At 39.3% G+C, this 20,364-nt stretch overlaps 1 protein-coding gene across 3 annotated transcripts in view; it reads right to left on the reverse strand.

Moving 5' to 3' along the window:
- The window catches only part of nlrx1 (NLR family member X1), a 63,043-nt gene that overhangs the window by 15,882 nt on the left and 26,797 nt on the right, over positions 1 to 20,364 (reverse strand). For all 3 annotated transcript variants that reach the window (XM_038693060.1, XM_038693062.1, XM_038693061.1), the window contains 6 exons: positions 15,078 to 16,239; positions 10,185 to 10,368; positions 8,639 to 8,734; positions 6,971 to 7,057; positions 6,000 to 6,251; positions 3,988 to 4,192 (listed from right to left, as the gene is read on the reverse strand). In XM_038693060.1, coding sequence (XP_038548988.1) covers positions 3,988 to 4,192; positions 6,000 to 6,251; positions 6,971 to 7,057; positions 8,639 to 8,734; positions 10,185 to 10,368; positions 15,078 to 16,239 — 1,986 coding nt within the window. The remainder of the gene's footprint in view (positions 1 to 3,987; positions 4,193 to 5,999; positions 6,252 to 6,970; positions 7,058 to 8,638; positions 8,735 to 10,184; positions 10,369 to 15,077; positions 16,240 to 20,364) is intronic.

Here is a 20,364-nt window from a genome sequence, read left to right on the forward strand (position 1 = left end):
TTGAGACCCCACGAGGTGAGATCTTGCATGGAGCCCCAGTCCGAGGGAGATTGACAGTCATGTTTAGCTTCTTCCATTTTCTAATGATTGCTCCAACAGTGGACCTTTTTTCACCAAGCTGCTAAGCAATTTCCCCGTAGCCCTTTCCAGCCCAGTGGAGGTGTACAATTTTGTCTCTAGTGTCTTTGGACAGCTCTTTGGTCTTGGCCATGTTAGTAGTTGGATTCTTACTGATTGTATGGGGTGGACAGGTGTCTTTATGCAGCTAACGACCTCAAACAGGTGCATCTAATTTAGGATAATAAATGGAGTGGAGGTGGACATTTTGAAGGCAGACTAACAGGTCTTTGAGAGTCAGAATTCTAGCTGATAGACAGGTGTTCAAATACTTATTTGCAGCTGTATCATACAAATAAACAGTTATATTAATAATTAATAGTTATAGTGGATTTTTTTTTTAGATTATGTCTCTCACAGTGGACATGCACCTACGATGACAATTTCAGACCCCTCCATGATTTCTAAGTGGGAGAACTTGCAAAATAGCAGGGTGTTCAAATACTTATTTTCCTCACTGTATTTGTTGACAAAGATTTTATCACAATGGTTTTGAATGTTTTACCTCAGATTTGTGAAGTTTGGCATCAAGTGTTGACCATGAATAAGAGTTTAAACCACAATTAACTATCAGGTTTCTTCTACTTTCACTCAGGAGCAAAAACTTACGACTTATGATGGCTGTATCAACAATTAGTGAAAGCTCTAGTTTATACTGTTTATTAGCACTTCTCTGTACTTGTGTCTCATAGAAATGTTCGTACACAAAGTGCTGTATGTGGTCGTGTGGCTACAGTGTTTAGTGTGAGTAAATACCGCCCAATGCGTTTTTTTCAACCGGCGTATCAATGGCTAACCTGGCTGAGCGAGGTTTTCCAACTTGTTAACTGGAACGCCGTCAACTCGGGTGTGACGTCATTCCCAGCTCCGACCTCCGAGGTAAATGGAACGCACCAACTGTCCAGCGTCTCCCAGAAGCAGGCGCGCATGCGCAGAATGCAACGTGGGTTTGTTTGGGTCGATGACAACACGGTGGAAGACAAGCTGCAGAGATTTTTCAGTCACTCTTAAGTCCGGTCGTATTTGAGTTTTTATGAGAGCACTGAGGGAAGCTTGATAATGAAAATAACCTTACAGTGAATGCAGGTGAGTGAACTTTTAGCTTTGTCTCTCTGACTTGCTAACAGCGTGTAAACTGAAGCTCTGTGTTAGCTGCTCTTGTAAAAACGCTACACGTTCTGCTGCTGTGTGCATCGTGTGTCGGGAAGAGTCTATTCGTCCACTAGACATGATAACACGTTACGCAGTTTAGCCAACCAACCAGCAGATCTAGAAACGCTACAGACTGCTCTGTATTTATTCAGTTGTTGGGCTCATTACAGTTACTATCACTGTCTTCTAAAGACTTATTTCTTTTCGTGTAATTGTCTACTGGGTCATTGTATTACCTATAAAATATAAAATCTTGATAATGCACACTTAGATGATTTTCATATGTTTACAAAAGGTATTTGCTGTTATTTTATTTTTTATGCAAACAAAATGGCAATGGTATTTATAGTTTTCAATAAGAGAATTGTTGAAATGGTTTCAGTGTGTGTATCAGTACATTTTAATATTTATTGGCGCATTTTCACAATACCGTGATAATACTGATAACCGTGATAATTTTGGTCACTATAATCGTGATATGAAATTTTCATACCATTTCATCCCTATTGTCCAGCCCTACCAGAAAATTTTGAGCATTGAACACTTCATTCATTGCATTCTGGTGAATTTTCTGTTGTGCCTTTCCTACATCAATTTATGGTGGAAATGTTTGTGTAGGGAAACACAAAATTCAAGTAGCAGGTGACAATTCAAAATCAAAAAATATAGAATCTAATGCAGTGCAGCTCTCATGCAGTCTGTGCTGCTTTCAGATACGTTTCTCCCGTAGATCTGCTCATGTAATATCAACCCTGCTAAGTCAGCACACATGCACGCTTGATTTAGTCTTCCCTTTAGTCTTTTGTCATGTTCAAAAGGAGAGAACGGAATTTTTTTTCAAAAAGAAACTGTGATAATAAGTTCTTAAAGTTACTGACTGGTGCTGCATGATTTGGGTCATTTGATAATGTAAATGCTCCGTACTTGTATAGCGCCTTTCTAGTCTTTTCGACCACTCAAAGCGCTTTTACAGTACATCTGCATTCACCAGTCATACACATTCATACACTGAGCCTAAGTGCTCAAACAGAAACTAGCATTCACACTCATTCATACACTGGCGGAACAGCCGCCAGGGGCAATTCGGGGTTCAGTATCTTGCCCGAGGCCAGCGCCCCCAGTGTAAATGACACAGATGCCGACATGTTTCATCTTGTTGACGTTAAACTACATTACATCCAGGTTGTTGCCACTGCTCTCCATTAGCAATTAGCTCAATTAGTTTAGCTGATAGTACTGGTTTATAACAGTGGGCTAAGTTATAAAACTGGCAACATTATTGTATCTGACAGGACAGTTAACATTATAAGCTAGCTTACTTCTGTTTTACATCAGACTTACTTTCCAACAGACAGTTCGTTCGGCAGTAACGTCCTCGGTCCTAACGTGTTCAGCTGTCAGACTCGGCAGTGTAGCGGACTTGAAAAAAAGACCCGCCCTACTCTGCCTATGATTGGTGGTTGGGTTGAGGCATTAGGAGTGACGATTATTTAGGCAGTTGTCAAAGTTGCAAAGCCCATGATAGAGGGGACTCTCTAGATATAACAGGTAGGCCTAAAGCAAGGCATACACTGCAAGACTTTAGAAATCTTGTTGTTTCATTCCAACTCACAGTGTACCAGTACATCGTCTGCAATGTAAAGCCAAAGCTCACGATGTAGTTGCTCACATTGTACGGTCCAATGGTCAGTCACAACCTGAGTGCTCACACTATACGTCAAGGGTCGGAAAATAAGTCTGGCATCGGGCCAAATTTTCCCAAGCCGTCACTTATTTTCATTTCCCTGAGAAAATTCAGGGGAATCCAATCACACGTTTACTGACGGCTTTTTCAGAGGTGTGTCAAGCATGCCAGAGACTCTTTTGAATTTCCTTAAGAACTCTTTAAAGTAAAAGCTCTTAATAAGCTCGCCATGAAGCATTGCTGCAAAAAAAAAAAAAACGTTCTTGCGCTTTTATTTTAGAGGCACAATGAGTAACTGTTGATCTGACTGAGATCTAAGACAGCATGCCATGTTAGTTTTGCAGAGATAATTGGAGGTAAACTAGCTACATTTTACTGTACAGATTGTTGACTTGACAGCAAGCGTTGTGTTGCCATGGCACTTTCAGACCCCGTTCACCACTTTACACAGGTGCTGTGAGAAAAAACAAAGGCACTCATTGCGGGGAATCCATTCGTGATTCTGTTTCAGCTGTGCGAGAGCCTGACGATGGCCAACAAAAATTTCTGACATTCATCCAACCGACCGACGGCCGTTTAGGAGCAGTTGATCGCTCCTCACTACCCCCTGTACAATGCACCAACTCTAAAATGAGTCGTGCAGCTCGAAAATCTGGTCAGAAATGGGCTGAAATCTTACAGTGTAAGCCCAACTTAAAAGCTGTCTTTGCAACGAACGACGGACCCCTCCTCCCAAAATATTTTCTCATCGGATCTGCACATATCACATAGGTGACCCATTTTGGTTTCAAAACGGAAAATTTCACTGAAAGGTGAGGCCTGATATTTAAATGCATGACACAATCGTTATCACCATCACTGTCCTCTCTTCATAGTAGATTGGCTAAAAACATTTAAGAAAATATTAGCAGAATCCCCTATTCCAAGAACCATCTTTTAAAAACCCACACGTGTATAGTCCTACTTACAAAAATGTGCTTGGTGAGCTGTTTTGCATGGGTTTTACTTCTTTTTTTGTTCCTGCAAGTGTGTACCTTAAGTTGCTGCATGACACGTTCTTGGTCCCAGGAGGAGGCATTGTTTTGTATCACACTGAGGATGGGGTGCCAGTCTTCGGAGATGTCTGATCCTTCAGTGACCGAAGCCAGGACCTTGACTCGCCGACCACTGTGGTTCTTGGGAACACCTTGGACATACAGTGACTGCTTCCCCACATCACTAAGAGGGTTCAGATACAAGCTACACAAAGAAACAAGAAACTACATCAACACTTAACTTACTATCAATGTGGTGACATTGGTAAGGATTACATGTGTAACAGCTAGCATACATTATAGTATCCCTGTGTTGGTTTGCTATTGTTAACTGTTAGAAGTGATTTTAAAATGGTATGGGTAACTTTACAGGCTTATTGAGGCCCTGCTCCAAGCTACAGCAGAGAAAGCAGCATTAAGCTCCCTTGATTGATGTTAATACAACAACCAGTGTAAACTGTATGCACAATTGTTCTATAAATACACACATAGTATATGTACGAAATTGTGAAGAACAGCATAAAGCTAAAAATACAACATTATTAGCCTTCCAAAACCAGATAATAAACCACACAATTAATAATAGAAAGGTTTGGCAGTCCAATTTAACTGTCTCTGCTCCAGTCCATCTCAGCTGCTCATTGACAGCCTGCTCCTTAACTGTCACACAGCTACCTCACTTTGGTAAGAATGCTATCCGACCTCGAACAGACCCAACTGAATCAGAACCAGCTTTATTGCCAGGTATGTGTACACATACGAGGAATTTTACTCTGGATAGTACAATGCTCACGATGTGCTGCTGGAAGAACCGCATTTAGGTTCGTTTCAGAGTTGGCCGAGTTTATGTCTTTACTGAGCCAGCTCACTTTGGCTGATGAGATTAGTTCCAGTCCAATAAGCTGTTAAACAAGCTATCGAACAAGCTAGGTGATGTTATAATAACAGAGTGGGCTCATAAAATAATAATCGGTTATCATAACTTTTTGTCACAATTAATTTATTAATGACTCAGCATCATCTGTATGATCATCTGTATTAAAGACAAAAGAATCAGTTCATCCAACGTTTAAAGTGAATAAAACAGCTCTGCCAGCCTGCTTATAACATTACTGGAGCTCCACAACTACTGACTGGATTTGCACTGGTTTTCTGCCACCAGACTCCTGTAAGGGGAAAGCAGGCAGTGGACTAAACCACTGTGAGGCAAGAGAGGGGGGACTCAAAATGTTTCTAAACTTACAACGCACTTTAATTGCCCTGTTTGCGTTTGTATAGTTTTACTATTTACACAATTTTAAGTATATCATATTATTTTATGGTTTTTAAGCTGGGGACACCCCTCAGATAGGGGGATTTCCGCCTATGGTTGCTCTTGACCTCAACCAGGATGACTGAGAACCTTCACAGACATCTACTCTATTTTCCCTCTTAAACGCTTCCCTCTTGCACAACAGGTGCCAGATATTACATGAGCAATATGTCTCTTTCAGTAAATGTGAAATCTGCTCTGTCTGAATGAAGCATCACTAACAGAGGAAGACGAGGTGCGCTCTCTTTCCTTAAGGTAATACATTTACATTTACTCATTTGGCAGACGCTTTTATCCAAAGCGACTTACATTTGAGGAACAACATACAAGCATCAACAGAACATCAAATACAGATCTAAAACTGACAATACATACTAGTAAGAGCAGCAATAAATACTAGTAAGAGCTCACAGTACATATCACATCAATGGGGTAAATACCTAGGGAAGGAACTAAGAGTTAACAAAAAGTGCAATACAAGATCATTGTAGGGGATAGAAGAAGAAGAGCACAGGAAGTGCATGTTAGAGGTTAGGAATACAATACTATGTGTTCTTCTTCTACAATCTTAGCAGTAATATTCCACATGCAAAAAGAAAACTTCTTTTACAAATGTGGTGAAATCAGCTTTGAGGAGGACAGATTGTGGCTTATGGAATGAAACTTCATGAATATACAGATATAGTGAAGAGCTGCTTACTGCACGGTGTGAATGCTGGGGTGTTCCCTGCAGGCGTCCACCAGAGCCACAGCAGCGTTGTCTCCAATGTTGTTATAGGCCACGTTGAGCTCCTGGAGGCCCGTGTGCTGCTGGAGCCTCTCAGTCAGCACCAGTGCTGCCTGGTCCCCCAGCCCAGTGTGCATCAGGGATAGATGTGTCAGGGACAGATTCTGTGACAGGGCCTCCAGCAGGATGCAGCCTCCAGAATCCTCCAGACGGTTGTCACACAGTCTGGAGAACACATTGGAATAATGAGACATTTCTGGTCTTCTACTAAGAACACATAGTATAAATGGTGACGTCAACCAGGGGCCTGATGACACAAAGAAAGACTGACGGTGGTTAACATCTAGAAAATGGTCAGGAAAAAAGTAGGACTACTAGACTCTGTATTCTGGATAAATTACTAAGTGGGGGTACCCAGAGTGAAATGAGCCAAGGCAATTGTACTGACCATTATATGACCACTTAAGTTGTGCTGGCACGAACAGGTTCCCCATTACAACTAAGTGGCATGGTAAAAGCAATGTTTATCTTGACATGTTACAGGTGTGTTGGTACACACAAACTACAGTAAAAGTCTGTCGCTTCATCGAACAGCTAAATGTGGTCCTTTCTTTTCTTGTAATATTTAAACGTTGACAGAAGGACAAAGCTGGCGTCAGGTAGTATTTCAGCATTACAGTACGTGTCAGTCCAAGGCAAAATATAATATAATATAAAATATATTCAGTGTGCACTGCACTTAATAGGTACTTGAAGGCGACATGGTCCATACTCAATGCACAGAGTGTGGGAAGAGCAGGGGTTTAGGGGTTACACACATTTTTCTCATGTTTAAAATTTTCTCATGTTTCTCACATTTAAACATTTTTCAATGTTGCAGAAAGGGATTAATTTGGACACACAGGCTAAAGATACAAGGATATAATTTAAAGGGTTGTCTTAACTGTAAAGATCTAATAGAACTCTTGGCGTCTAGTAGCAGATCTCTCAGGAAGATGCAGGACTCAGGACCCAGGCTGTTAAACTGCAGACTGAGGACAACAGAGAAGGCAGACACATCAAAAATTCCATGATCCATTATATCACTGAGGGTAAGCTAAATAACAGGAATACCTCTCTATATAACAACAGCACCATAAATTACATCCTTCAAAATGATCAGACAGTTGAATCAACACCTCTCCAACAGTTTCAACAAAACCTGAACATTATGAAGGTAGGATTCACTGCAGGACTGTTGCATTCAACTGACTTAATTTTAGCCTAATAAACTGGTAACTGAGTGTATTTTTATCTTTGCAATACTGAACAATCATGTCTTTAGTAAAGTATTAGTTACAGATCCTCCCACCAGGAGAACTTCTTGAAATTCACAGGGAAGCAGGAAAAAACAGAATAACTGGTGCATGTCGCAATTTTTCAGTATTTCAAATTCAAGAAGCTAAGTGCAGTAGCTTAGAATTAATGCCTACAGGGTGGGAGGAACCACTTGAACAAGACTGAATGCAGCACAAAAACCCATAAGGCATACACACAGCAGAAATGTGATCTGAGCATGACATTATGCCACTCTAAGGATGAGAACAATAGTATATTTGTACTTGTTTTGTTCAGTTATTTTTTTAAAAGCCATGTATTCTCTTTGACAAGTTTGTAAAATTCTGTTGTGATTTTGATTTTGAATAATTGTGTATTGCACTTCCTGCTCATTATGCTTCCATCCCCTAGTTGTGTGTTTTCTTCCCATAGTAGGCTGCAAAGAGGATGCCAGCTATCAAACACGTTCTAACACAGGTACACCTAGAGGTGTGGTTACCTGAGTAATCAAGTTTATTATTAACACAACAGCAATGAAGTTAATTTATTTTTATTTTATATGTTACCATATTTTAATATGGTAACACTTAACTTAATTATGTGTTGTGTGTGTGTGTAGCACGAAGGAACTACAAATTTCGTTTCGTTATGAAGCCTTGTGCTGTATAATGACAAATAAACAACCTTGTACCTTGTCTTGGGTCATTTGCTATCAGTGTCTCCATGACACACATTTGTTTGTTCAGAAGAGGCAACTGATAGTGTTTTGCAATCTCTTACGCTAGCTTTTGTTTTTAGTAAGGCTAAATTTACCTGGAAAAGCAGTAACAAGATGGATCAAGTCAGGACCTGATAGGAGCTGTGCACAAGTTATAATTACTGTAACTTTACACTTAAAAGCAGCAGTTTGCAGTTTTATCTCTCTCTATATGTAGCACTTGAAGAAATTCAGCATATTTGATGAAGTTGATGTACTTGTATGATTCTTGCAGTTTATGGTTTGTATCCTCACAGCTGAATGCCCTTCTTGTAAGTTGCTTTGGATAAAAGTGTCAGCTGAATAAATGTAATGTAACAACAGATTTACCTGCCGGATACGGGCCTTTGTGACCTTCATGTAAAACTGGTATATGTAATGTGATACAGACCTAACATTTTAAACTGGAGCAGTAGTAAAAATATAACCTGTGCAATGTTCAGCATTATGTTAAATACAAACCTGTCCTTTCAGAGGTCATCCTTTCTTTTTCTAAGACCTTCAATGCAAACCACAACAATTATTTATTTAGTCTCACTTGAGGTTATGGGTGTGTCTGAAGGCAGGCAGCAGTATCTGAAGCAGATCAGGAGTCAAGAGACAGGAGGACAGGTCCAGCTCTTCAAGGTGATAACTAAAGGAAGGTCCCATTACACATAAAAAAACAATTACAAGATCAAACACAAATTCATATCCATACTTCATATGTATATACATATTTTATATACAGACACTAACCAACTCTAATCTTGTTATAATCTAAAGCCAAACAATTGGCACTTTGCAATCTCATGTTAATGGCACAGCCCAATATACAACAGAGAAATCTAAGCAAAGCACTTTTCTATATCTGGAAATACCAGAACATCTAATTTCAACAATACACCGCTGCTGTCTTCAAGCACATTCTGCCACACTTTAGACAAATTTCATCACAATCCATCCAAGTTAGTAAGGCTTTACTTACAAACAGTGATCCCTTAAAATAAATGATAACCAATGCAGGTAAAATGTCATAGTATGCATTTTAGCATGCCAACATTTGTTAAATAGCACTGAACATAAATTACAGCTGAGGTTTATGGGAATGTTATTTTTGCAGGTATTTTTTCCTAAACCAAAGGAATGATGATGATGGCGCTAGACGAAATGTCTTGGGATCAACAAAGTTATTACAATTCATCCTGAGAGCAACATGAATTTTTGAATCCATTCACTAGTTGTTGATACATTTTACTCAAGTCACAAATATCAATCTCAAAGTACTAGAGGAAAATCAGATTAAGTTGGTAGGATTTTTCTTTTGGGAAACAAGAATGTCTGACAATTTATCCAATAGTAGAACTGACAGACATTGCCGTCCTTCCAGCCACAGCATTTTTGTGGCTAAAAAACACAAACTTAACATCTGTAACATCATCTGCTGACTTTGAAATTTAAAATGTGCAGGATATTTGCTACTGATTTTTATACATTCAATTAGGGCTGGGCAATAAAACAATAATGATAATTATCGCAATATAATTTTCCTCAATATAAATATAATTAATGTTCAATATATTGTCAAATATTTGGTTTAATTCATATGAATCATGAACAAATTAACACTTAATTTTTCTGTTAAAATATTTATTTTTTTGCGGAAAAGGGACTGAAAAAAGATTTACTAATATTCTAGTTTAGTTATAATACTAGTTTTGGATGTTCTCCCTCAGTTTTGTTAAGTGATTCACTGTTTGTGAAACACTGTCAAGTGTTTCTCCCATTCTGACCACAAAGAAAAGTTTAACCACATAATTAACCATCTGGTTTCTTAAATTTTCAGTAAGGAGCAAAAATCAGCCTTTAAACTTGAAAGAACTAACGACTTTACATTTATCGTGATAATTATTGATATCAAATGATATGAAATGTTTTTATCGTGATAACATTTTTGGCCATATCGCCCAGCCCTACATTCAATGTTTAAATTGATCCAACACCTCTCGGCCATCCCGGATCCATTAGGAGCTGAAGCTTGGGGCAACAACAACAAAACCCTACTTTCAGAATGGGTAACAGTAAAAGCACAATACATAGTTTACCTTGCAGGGGAGCATGAGAGCACAGAACTCAGTACAAAGCATTTGAGTGATGTCATACGAATGTTGGTGAGGTTGATGGTTCTGATTGAGGCCAGAACCTCTGCAGTCAGTCTGGGGTTCTGAAACTCATACAGAAGGACCAGCAGATCCATCAGCTCCTCTGGTGGCTGTGGCTTGCTAAGCTCTAGCATTAAATGAGATAAAAGACTCATTATCCATACAGCTTTCTGCCTAAAATTTTAATTAAATTCTTATCCAATAACACTAAAAATGCCTCCACTCCTGGTACAAAATCATAGGGACACAATTACACCCATAATTTCTTTCTGATTAGTTTTGTCTCAACTAATTTTTCTAAATAGAAACAAAATGTGATGATGTGCAACACTGTAATGCCATTTTTAATTGAAAATAGCACAAAGAGAACTCATCAAATGTTGAAACTGAAATGTTAGTTTTTGGAAAATGATATGCCCATTTTGAATTTGATGCCATCAACAGGTTTCAAAACAGTTGGGACAGGGTCATGTTCACCACTCCTGCAGATACCGACTACTAAAATCTTGAAATTGGAATGTTTTCCCATTTTTGCTTGATGTAGGAATTCAGCTGCTCAACAGTCCAGGGTCTCCTTTGCTGTATTTTACATTTCACAACTCCCAACATTTTCAGAGAGAGACAAGTCGAGACTGGAGGCAGGCCATTTTAGCACCCTGACTCTTTTACTATAGAGTCATGCTGTTAATACATGCCGATTGTGGTTTGGCATTGTCTAGCTGAAATAAACAAGGCCATCCCTGAAAAAGATGTCTACTTGGCAGCATATGTTGCTCCAAAACCTGTATATATTGTTCAGCACTAATGGTAACTTCACAAATGTGCAGGTTACCCATGCCATGTGCACTAATGTCCCCCATTCCATCACAGATGCTGGCCTTTACACTGTGCACTGATAACAAGCTGGATGGTCCCTCTCCTCCTAAGCCTGGAGGACGCGAGGTACATGATTTCCAAACAGAATTTAACATTTTGACTTGTCAGACCACAGGACAGTTTTCCACATCCCCTCAGTTCATCTTTAATGAGTTTGAGCCCACAGAAGGTGCCGTATCGTTTCCTGCTTACACTTAACTTGAAACTATACAACAAAATTTAAAATAACTATTTATCTATTAATGAGGTTAATACTACATAAGGTTTAAAATGCTTCAACATTTTTAAATATAAATGTGGTGATTTGCAACATTATAATTTGTGGAGACTTGCAGAAATGTGGGATTTAGTTTTAATGGTTAATGTTTCCATGAATCAGCACTTATTACTTAAATATTGAGCAAACTATTTTAAGCAAATCAATTAACCTGAATTTAGATTTTCACATAATTATAGTTACGAGCTGTTTATTTGGATTTCACGTGACTATAACGTTACTTGTCATAACGTTAATAAGCTATTAGATTCTATGATGGTAGATATTTAGTTTAAAACAAACTGCAATTTCCTTACAGCTTAACGTTATGTTACAGATTGTAATTTCATACACAGCTATTTAGATTTTTTATTTGAGTAGCATTACTGCTATTGACAGTGCTGTGTGAGATTATTGTCTTGAATACGACTGCTGAGAAAGAAAAACACTTCAATATTTGTTACAAGATGATTTTACATTGTCTGTCTTCAAAGGACAACACAAAAACATATTTAAAGATTGTCATACATTTTGAGATGTTGCTGCTTTGTTCCATTTTCTCCGACATGTGACATAATAGCATTGTCAACATAAAAAAACTGATCCATCTTTAATAGTTAACTTTACATTTTACAATATTATTACCTGAAGCATTTATTACACTTTTATTTTCCTCCCACAGTCACAGTGCAAATCATGTGTCCCACCTGGTGCCCAGAAAGCTGCAGAGACCTGAGATGTGTCCTCAGTGTGCGAACATCTCAATCTGTTAGAGAGGACTGATGGGGAAAGGTCTTCTCTCCTTCTGTTTACTGATACATTTCTGTTTCATGGCCATTTAAAAAAATATGAATTATGGTTCACATTGCAATAAATTCTATAAACTGTAAAACTTCAATGAATAGCCGAGTCCCAAATAGCCGCCTACCTCCTTTACTGGCCTGGTGTGGGAACACATTTTGACAAATAAACGCCTGGTCTGGCTTTTATAGAAGTTCTTTGGATGTATAAAACCTCTTAAACCCCGCGGGGTCGCCGCTTTACCTGCTTCTAAGCTGCTTAGATAATACAAATAACGTTAGGCTATTAATGTTAAAAGGTATGATCAATATGTCAATATGGACATGCTGCACATCGTTAGGTTGGTTAGATTCTCCACAATACCACTGTTAAGTTAATTTAACGGAAACAACAAGACCCAAAGTCTAATTCTTCTAGATTTACCGGTGTAACCTGCATGGCTACAAGCGCTCGTTAAGTCCGAATGTGTCTGTTCCTTGATTATTTATCTTCTGTCTGTAAGGGTTCACCAATCAAAAGAATCAAAACAGCTTTTCAGAAAAATTCATCCAAGTTGTGAATCCTGTCATGTGAAGTCCATCACTCTTTGTCTACTAACTTCTCTCATCCTGCACCGTGTTGTTGTTTTTGTGAGGTTGCTGCCTTCAAAATAAAAGCGCATAAGCAGTTTGTTGGAGCTACTTCAAATGTATGACGTGTATTTGATATTATTTGCAAATTTTATTATTCTGTTTGAAAGAAATAAACAGTTTCATAGTAGTTTCAGTTTTGTGCAAAAAGAATTAAAGGCCTGTCCCATATGCATGTCTGTCCCAAATGAAGGCAGGGACAATTCAGTGATTTTAGCAAATCAAAGCCCGGGCTATTATTCAAAGTTTTACGGTATATAGCATATTTGCACTCCTTTGTCTTTACTACTGACTGAAAATGTTAGATTTCACATTTTGTCTGTCAACTGAAATGACAAGCGAACACACGCCGCTTCCCCCTCACCTCTCCGTCCCTCAGTCCACTTATTCCAACTTCTCTAATACATTTTGACCTCTGTCAATGGTTCTTTAAAAACTACAGTTAGCATACACTCCCACAATTTTAGCATTGTTGGCAAAGCTTGAAGCTTAAGTAGCTAAGCTAACAACCTAATTTTATGTACTGATACCTGCTAATTATTGTTAACCCACAAATAAAATACTAGAATTTCACTCACCAACTGCAGCACAGGCTTCTAAGTGCACAGCCTGTCATTATTTGTCCGGTATTTGCATGAAGAAATCTCCAAAATGCTCAAACACTGCAGAGATGCAGAGCTCTGTGACTATATTAGGTGACTGAGGCTAACAGACGACAGACAGACTGCTGGCAGTGACAGCGGAAGCAGCCACCTGTGACTCAAAGAGGCCACACCCCTAATAATGCAGAACTTTAAGGATTAATATAATTAAAACGTGAGTTATAAAATTCACCTCCCTCACAGTTGTTCACAGTAAATTAGCTTCATACACTAAAACCATCCTTTCTACCAGGCTGTAAACCTTTTTCTGCTGTAAAGTTAAGGCATTTTAATGTGGTGTTCAACGGAGATTGACTCCCTGTTGGAGCCAGCCTCAAGTGGCCACTTGATTTATTGCAGTTTTTGTTACTTCCGTATTCGCTTCACCCAAGAGACCATAAGGTTGCCGCATGGAAAAAAGAGAAAAAAGATAAGGTGCATCGTAACAAAGGTGCAGGTAGTTGCGACATGGGCAACCCTCAGCAGGCAGGCATTGGAGCCTCCCAACGTGGTCCTCCCATGAAGGTATATTCTCTGAGAGTTGGGTGGTGAGAATGCCTAGCATTGCAAAGACCAATATCGATCATGAATTATTTAAGGGTGTTGATTTCCAAATACGGTGACTGCCTGCCATACTGAGCCTGTCCTACCACTGGATTACACACCAGTCCCCTCCTATTATAAGAGCTGTGCCTGAGTAAGCAGAGAGTGAGGTGAAGAGCGTGAAAAAAGGAGGGTACATATTCGGGTCATAGATATTGGCGATGCATAAATCAGTATTTTAAATTGAAATGTTTATAATAAATCAACCCTCTGGATCTATAGTAGTCATATTATGATTATGAACTGTGTTTTTCTAGTTATCATAACGCTGACACCTCTTTGTGTGGAGTTATGGCAGGCTGAGTACGAGTGAGGAAACTGTGCTGGGGTTAGATAAATGAGTCTCCTGTAGTAAGACAATGTCTGCCTGTAGATTATTTATATGGTTAAGTTTTTAAAAATCTCTTTTCCCTCGAACCAATTCGGCGAACATTTCAAGAGGTGAGCTTAAGTGAGGTAATTTTCCAACTAACGTAGGTAGTGTAGGCTTGCATGTATATGTATGTCTGTGTGTTGTGTCCTTGTATATGGTGTGTGCCTATTTGTGTGTGCTGTATGCGCTAGCTGTGTGCCTGACTGCTTGTGAATTACAGTATGAAAATGCCGCAGCTGGCTGACATATAAACGGCAGAGGAAGAGCAACATTAACAGAAGAAAGAAATAGTGAAGCAAAATGCAATGTTTTGCATATCATCACATTTTGTGTTCATTTACATTTTTCACAGCGTGTCAACTTTTTTGGAAAAGGGGTTGTACCATTTTAGCTTCATACCTGTGAGAACACATGATCTATATCTGAACTGCTCGGACATGCTTGGTCTGAATTGTCCGAAAGTTTCAGGTTTAACCTAAAGCATGTTTCAAGATGTTTTCCGAAGAAGAATAACAGTACAATTAATAATGTCAAATTAAAGTCAGTATATCTGTAATATTTAATGCATATATACTATACTACTAGAGTAAGTTTAACTTCTTCAAACATGAAAACAATGCACACGTTTAGCAAAACTGAAAAGAATATTCACGTTACCTCTGACCAGGTACTTCCTTAGAACATGTGTGATCTGGGCCACAGTGGTGCTCTGAATGCTACAGCCAAGTTGCTGGAGAAGGACACGGTTACCATAATGCAACAGTCCACCCATGAAGATGGGGTAGAGTTCAAAAGGTTGACCTTCACTGTACTGTCTTGGCTGCGGGCCATGAACTCCCAGGAGACGTTGTTCCATCTGATCCAGGACATCCTCGTTGTAGCTATCCTCTGTGCGGAACATCTCAGCTGCCATGGTTTTGGCAATGCTGCCTTTGTTGAGAGTGCTGATTTTCTCAAAGAACTTTGGAAAAAGCTTAAGGAGATTGAATACAGCAAAGATTCGGAGGGGGATGAACTTGGAAAAGATGTTGACAATGGCATTAACATCCTCACTTGCCTGACCAATGGCCACAGAAACCTGCCTGGTTAGCTTCTCCAGAGCCGATTTGTTCTCTCCTAGAACCACGTAGAGAGCCGCCAGGTACTCCTGCAAGGCTGGGACAGCAAAAACATAGCGCCTCTCATCATTCTCACTGGGTTCTTGTGGTAGATGCTTACCACTTTCAACACAGGGAGCCAAGAAGAAGTCAAGCACGTCAGTCCGAAACATGGCCAGCTGATGTAGCTCTTCATCTGTCTTGGTCTTTCCTCCTATCCACTGCTCCAGTTCCTTTTCGGAGAACGATGTGCGTTTGTATGTCACACCGTCAAATGCAAGTTTACCAACTGTACGGACTACATACAACATAAGAGAACTGTGGTGCTCCTGTACATTTGTCCCTGTCCCTGTGCCCAGCACCTCACCCCCAAAGTTGAGCCTGAGGAAACTGGTGTATATGCCTGTCAGAGTGCGGATGGGTACCTTGGCATCAGTGAAATGGAGGAATTGTAAGGTAGCACATGTGAGCCAGCAGTAGGAGGGGAGGAAGCAGGCTGCAGCTAACTGGCTTTCTCTCTGGAGGTTGCGATAAAGCAGCTCTATAAGAGCCTGGGCCTCAAGGTTACGAGCAGGCTCTCCACTCTGCTGCAGTAGGCGGCTGGTGAAGTACGCCCGCTGGCGGTCAGGGTCATTGAAGCCACAAATCTGTGCATAGCGACTCACATACTTCTGAGGAATACGGTCCAGGGCAGACAGTCTGGTGGTAACCAAGATGCTGGCCTGGGAAACATACAATAGTCAAATTCCATAACCGGTAATCACAAATATTGAAATGAACACTTTAGAAACAAACAAGGATTAAATTTTTTTGGATTACTTGATGCCTTTGCTAACTGTTAGGACTGTATGGCCTGGGATACTGTTTTTGATTTTGCTTGGGATGAACACAGCATCTCTCTGAAGAACAAATTAAGTTTGGTCCCTAATAAAAGCCAGGTAAAACATATTGAGATGAAGAATTACTCACATGCATATTTAAATTTCCTAGTCATTGCTGTGTTATGATATTAATAGTAATAGACCATATTTGTCAGATACCTGATCAGAATAATACTGTACCTCAAATTCACACATTTAAACACTGTATGTCAACCCTTTCCCTGAATGGCAGAATCAGTATTGTTACTGAAGCATTTGACTTAAAACTTCATGTTCAGTAAGATAATCTGTGGCTAATGTAACAACAGTCAGTAACATTAGTTTAAGCCATCTTCTCACTCACACATGACCGGTTAAAGTTGTGTTGTGTGATAAGCTATTTCCAGTTTGCAGAGCTTACAGAGCACCATGTTGTTGGGTCTCTATCTAAAATACTCCCAAACCTTAGATAGCCGTAGACAAGGTTCTTAGTGTAAGCTTGTTTTCCAGGGGAATCCCTGCTTAGACCGAGCGCAGCACTTCATTGCGACACAAATCGACTTATTTCCGTAATCAATTAGGCCGATATATTGTCCCACCCCTACCTAAAATTAATGGGGGGGATCATTTCCATCACCCGCTGGAAGGATTTTAATTAAGGCTTGGTATTGATCCTCTGTGCTTTTATTTGGTTCCAAATGAATTGTGTCCTACCTGACTAGATTTGAATACCTGATCAGACTTGTATTCTTGTCTTGTCAACCCTGCTGAGTCAGCACCCATGCAGGCATGATTTAATCTTCCCTCCTCTTTGTGTCTCTGTTTGGGGAAGTAACTTCTTTAAATGTGCATATGGCACCTTTTCAACCTTAATGATAAATTAATTTATTTTAATTCAGTCAGAAACTCCTGGGGCCTCATTTATAAAACAGTGTGTAGAATCCATACTAACAATGTCTGTGCACACAAAAAATGGCAAAATTGTCAGCCCTGTTAAAATGACAGTTAACATGAATTACAGATGCACCTAGCTAAGCAAGCTAGATAGCTCCACACACGGCCGTTACCTCCTCCACCGCTGGTTGCAAAAACTCAACATGGCGGCGCCCTATCGGCCAAACTGGAGGCTCCAAAACGGCAATCCACAAATCAACGGGTGACGTCACGATGACTACATCCACTTCTTATATACAGTTTATGGCTACTATCAGCTTCTGTTTTAACAAAAGACCATTCAGGGTGAAAATTCAACCGTGGTGTTGTGTCCGGAGATGCAGTGACTTAACCAGCGGTTAGTAGGAAATACTATGAATAATACATGTAATTTATTAAGCTGAGGAAAGGAAAAGTCTGCTAGCCGCTAGGCTAATTTATGTAGTGCCATATAGGCTAAAGTTCTTAAGCTAGTTATGGTGACCAACAAAACTAATCTTTATTATTAAGCCATATTTTATGCTTCTGTTAAATATAATTGCTATTAAGCCATGTTTTATATGTGGTAATGGCATCTGTTAACTTTACTGCACTTTACCAGTCAAAATGATTTAATGTAGGCTAGTTAATGTTATTTTAGGTCTTCCACAGAAGACAGAGGAGGCGCCATGGGATGGACATAATCATATTTGTCAGAGGACAAGAAGAAAAGGAAGAAAAAAGGAGAGCAACAAAGAAAATAACCCCCAAACAATGGAATAAATTCCTTTTATATTCCCCCTTATATGCCTTGCTGTTTATGTGTAGAGAAGAAGAATGGGAGAACAGCACGTATCCCATCGTTACTGTGTGATTATAGAGCATGGGAGAACAGTGGGTACTTTTAATACAGCGCACATATAGGCTGATTTTTGTATCAGTACAGACTGAAGTTGAATAATTTAGAACTGAATTTGAATTGCTCAACTTGAATTTGAATTTATTAGCTTGAAACTGAATTCCAATAAACTTGAAACTGAATGTGATATTATGAATCTAAACTGAAATTGTATTTGAGCCTCACTAAAAATCTAAATCACTAAAAAAAGTCTTTGTGTGCTTTCACTTTCAGTTCTCTCAATTCAAATTCAGTTCTCTAAATTCAATTTCAATCCACAAGATTCAGTTTTAAAGGTCACAGGCAGGTCAAGGTCCTTGAGGAAGAGCAATCGTGTGCAGATGCACAGAGCGCCTTTTCAGCCAATCAGCACATGTGAAAAACAAATGCTCACTGACTTTAATATCAAGCTGCAAACTTGCTCAAAAGCTTTAACGTTAGAGAACCGTTGGGCAGTGTGTTTAAAGTCAGGCAGAGACCAAAACATTATAATTCAGATTTACTTAACGTTAACTTGCTGCTATACTACTTTCAGTGACAATGCTGCAGCTCTGTTACAGGTCCAGTGTAATAAATATAGGAATACTGCTCTTCTGCTGCATTTGTCTAGCCTGGCAATGCATTATAAACAAAAGAGTCTCACTTGCTTATAAATTAGCTTTTGGTACGTCACACCACCATTTACAGCCAAAGTCAAATGCTCTGTGTAATTAATTTTCCATCTATACTTAATAAAAATTATTTGTTTTGCACTCTTTGTACTTTCGCTACAAGAGCTCTACAACTCGTATTGTGACAATAAATACACCTAGCTATGAGGTAACAGCTTGTTAGCTCCACTATACCAAATTGTAAATTGAGTAATGGAATGTTATGAAGTGGCTAACTGAGCAAGAGACATATATGGAACTTTAAATATCTTTATTGCTCAGTAGTGTTTCCATTATTGTGCAGAATATGGCAAGGTGCAGCTTACTTTACATAGGTCAGAGCTAATGCTACAAAGACATGATAAGCATTGCTGACCATTGTTTAACACATGTAACCCCTCTATACGTGTTGCACCAGTTTGGACCCAATACTACGGTCTAACTACCTAGAAATGACATACATAGTATTATAGAACAAGATAGATTCAAGAGTAACTAACGTGGGTGGGTCATGAAATGTTGTCATTTTGGCATCACCTTGACATTAGTTCTGTGATCACCACACACACTGTTAAATACAAGCTTCTCCTAATTCAAGACTAAATGTATCTGCAGTTGTACATGACTGACCTGATGAAACAAACAATATAATGTTCAAATAACAGTGACTGCCATGTTTTACAGAGTTACATGGTGAAGATAGCATTTGATAAGATGTTCCTGGACCCACCACACTCTACTCACAGTCTCAAAACTCAGGAGGCCGATATTATTGGGCAGATGTCATGCTTCAGTCAAGCACCTGAAGTGAAGACAACACAGCAGCCAGCAGCAGCAGAAAGACTTTGTATCCACGGGAAGATGCCTCAGGATGACCACTATGATCTCAGAGCTCCGTTACTAGCAAACACATCTTCAATATACAAGAAACCCTGCATTTGTGTTTCCATTTCATTGGATATGAATAAAGTGATACATTTTTTAAGAGGGTTTTGGTCTTTTTAAATTTAGTGTTAAGGGACCTGGGGTTTTAGAGAAATATAATTCTTCAAAAAGATTTTCTGAAAAACGTTAAATTCATGCATATAGAAGACTTGAAAAACCTGGTCCATCTCACATCTTTAAAATGAAAATGTTTTGCAAGTAATTTTTAAATGGTGAATCAGTAAGCCAGACATCTCTCTCATTTCATGAACTTTATTATGGTGTTGTTGACAGATCACAATATAAACTAGAACTGCAACCAGTTGTAAGCAGGGTCCAAGTCTCCCGGCGCCAGCCGCCCCCCTCGCCCCGCGGAGGCCGCGCAAGTCAACCCATGCGCCCTGCCGTGGCTCGGGGGGCTTGTGGAGAATAAACGACAAGAGTTATAAATGAAACGGGCTTGCGGTTACGGAGATATAAAATGAAGGTATGTCTATGGGAGTGTTATTTGATATACGCTTTGTAGCTCCACCTAGAGGCCGACTTCGGAGGAGTTAATTACAATAGGTTTTTCAGTCTTCGTGATTTATCGAAATGAAAACA

Source organism: Micropterus salmoides, unplaced genomic scaffold (genome assembly GCF_014851395.1).
Source record: "Micropterus salmoides isolate LMB-PRFRI ecotype aquatic unplaced genomic scaffold, ASM1485139v1 Ms_hic_scaffold_3, whole genome shotgun sequence".
NCBI classification, from domain to species: domain Eukaryota; kingdom Metazoa; phylum Chordata; class Actinopteri; order Centrarchiformes; family Centrarchidae; genus Micropterus; species Micropterus salmoides.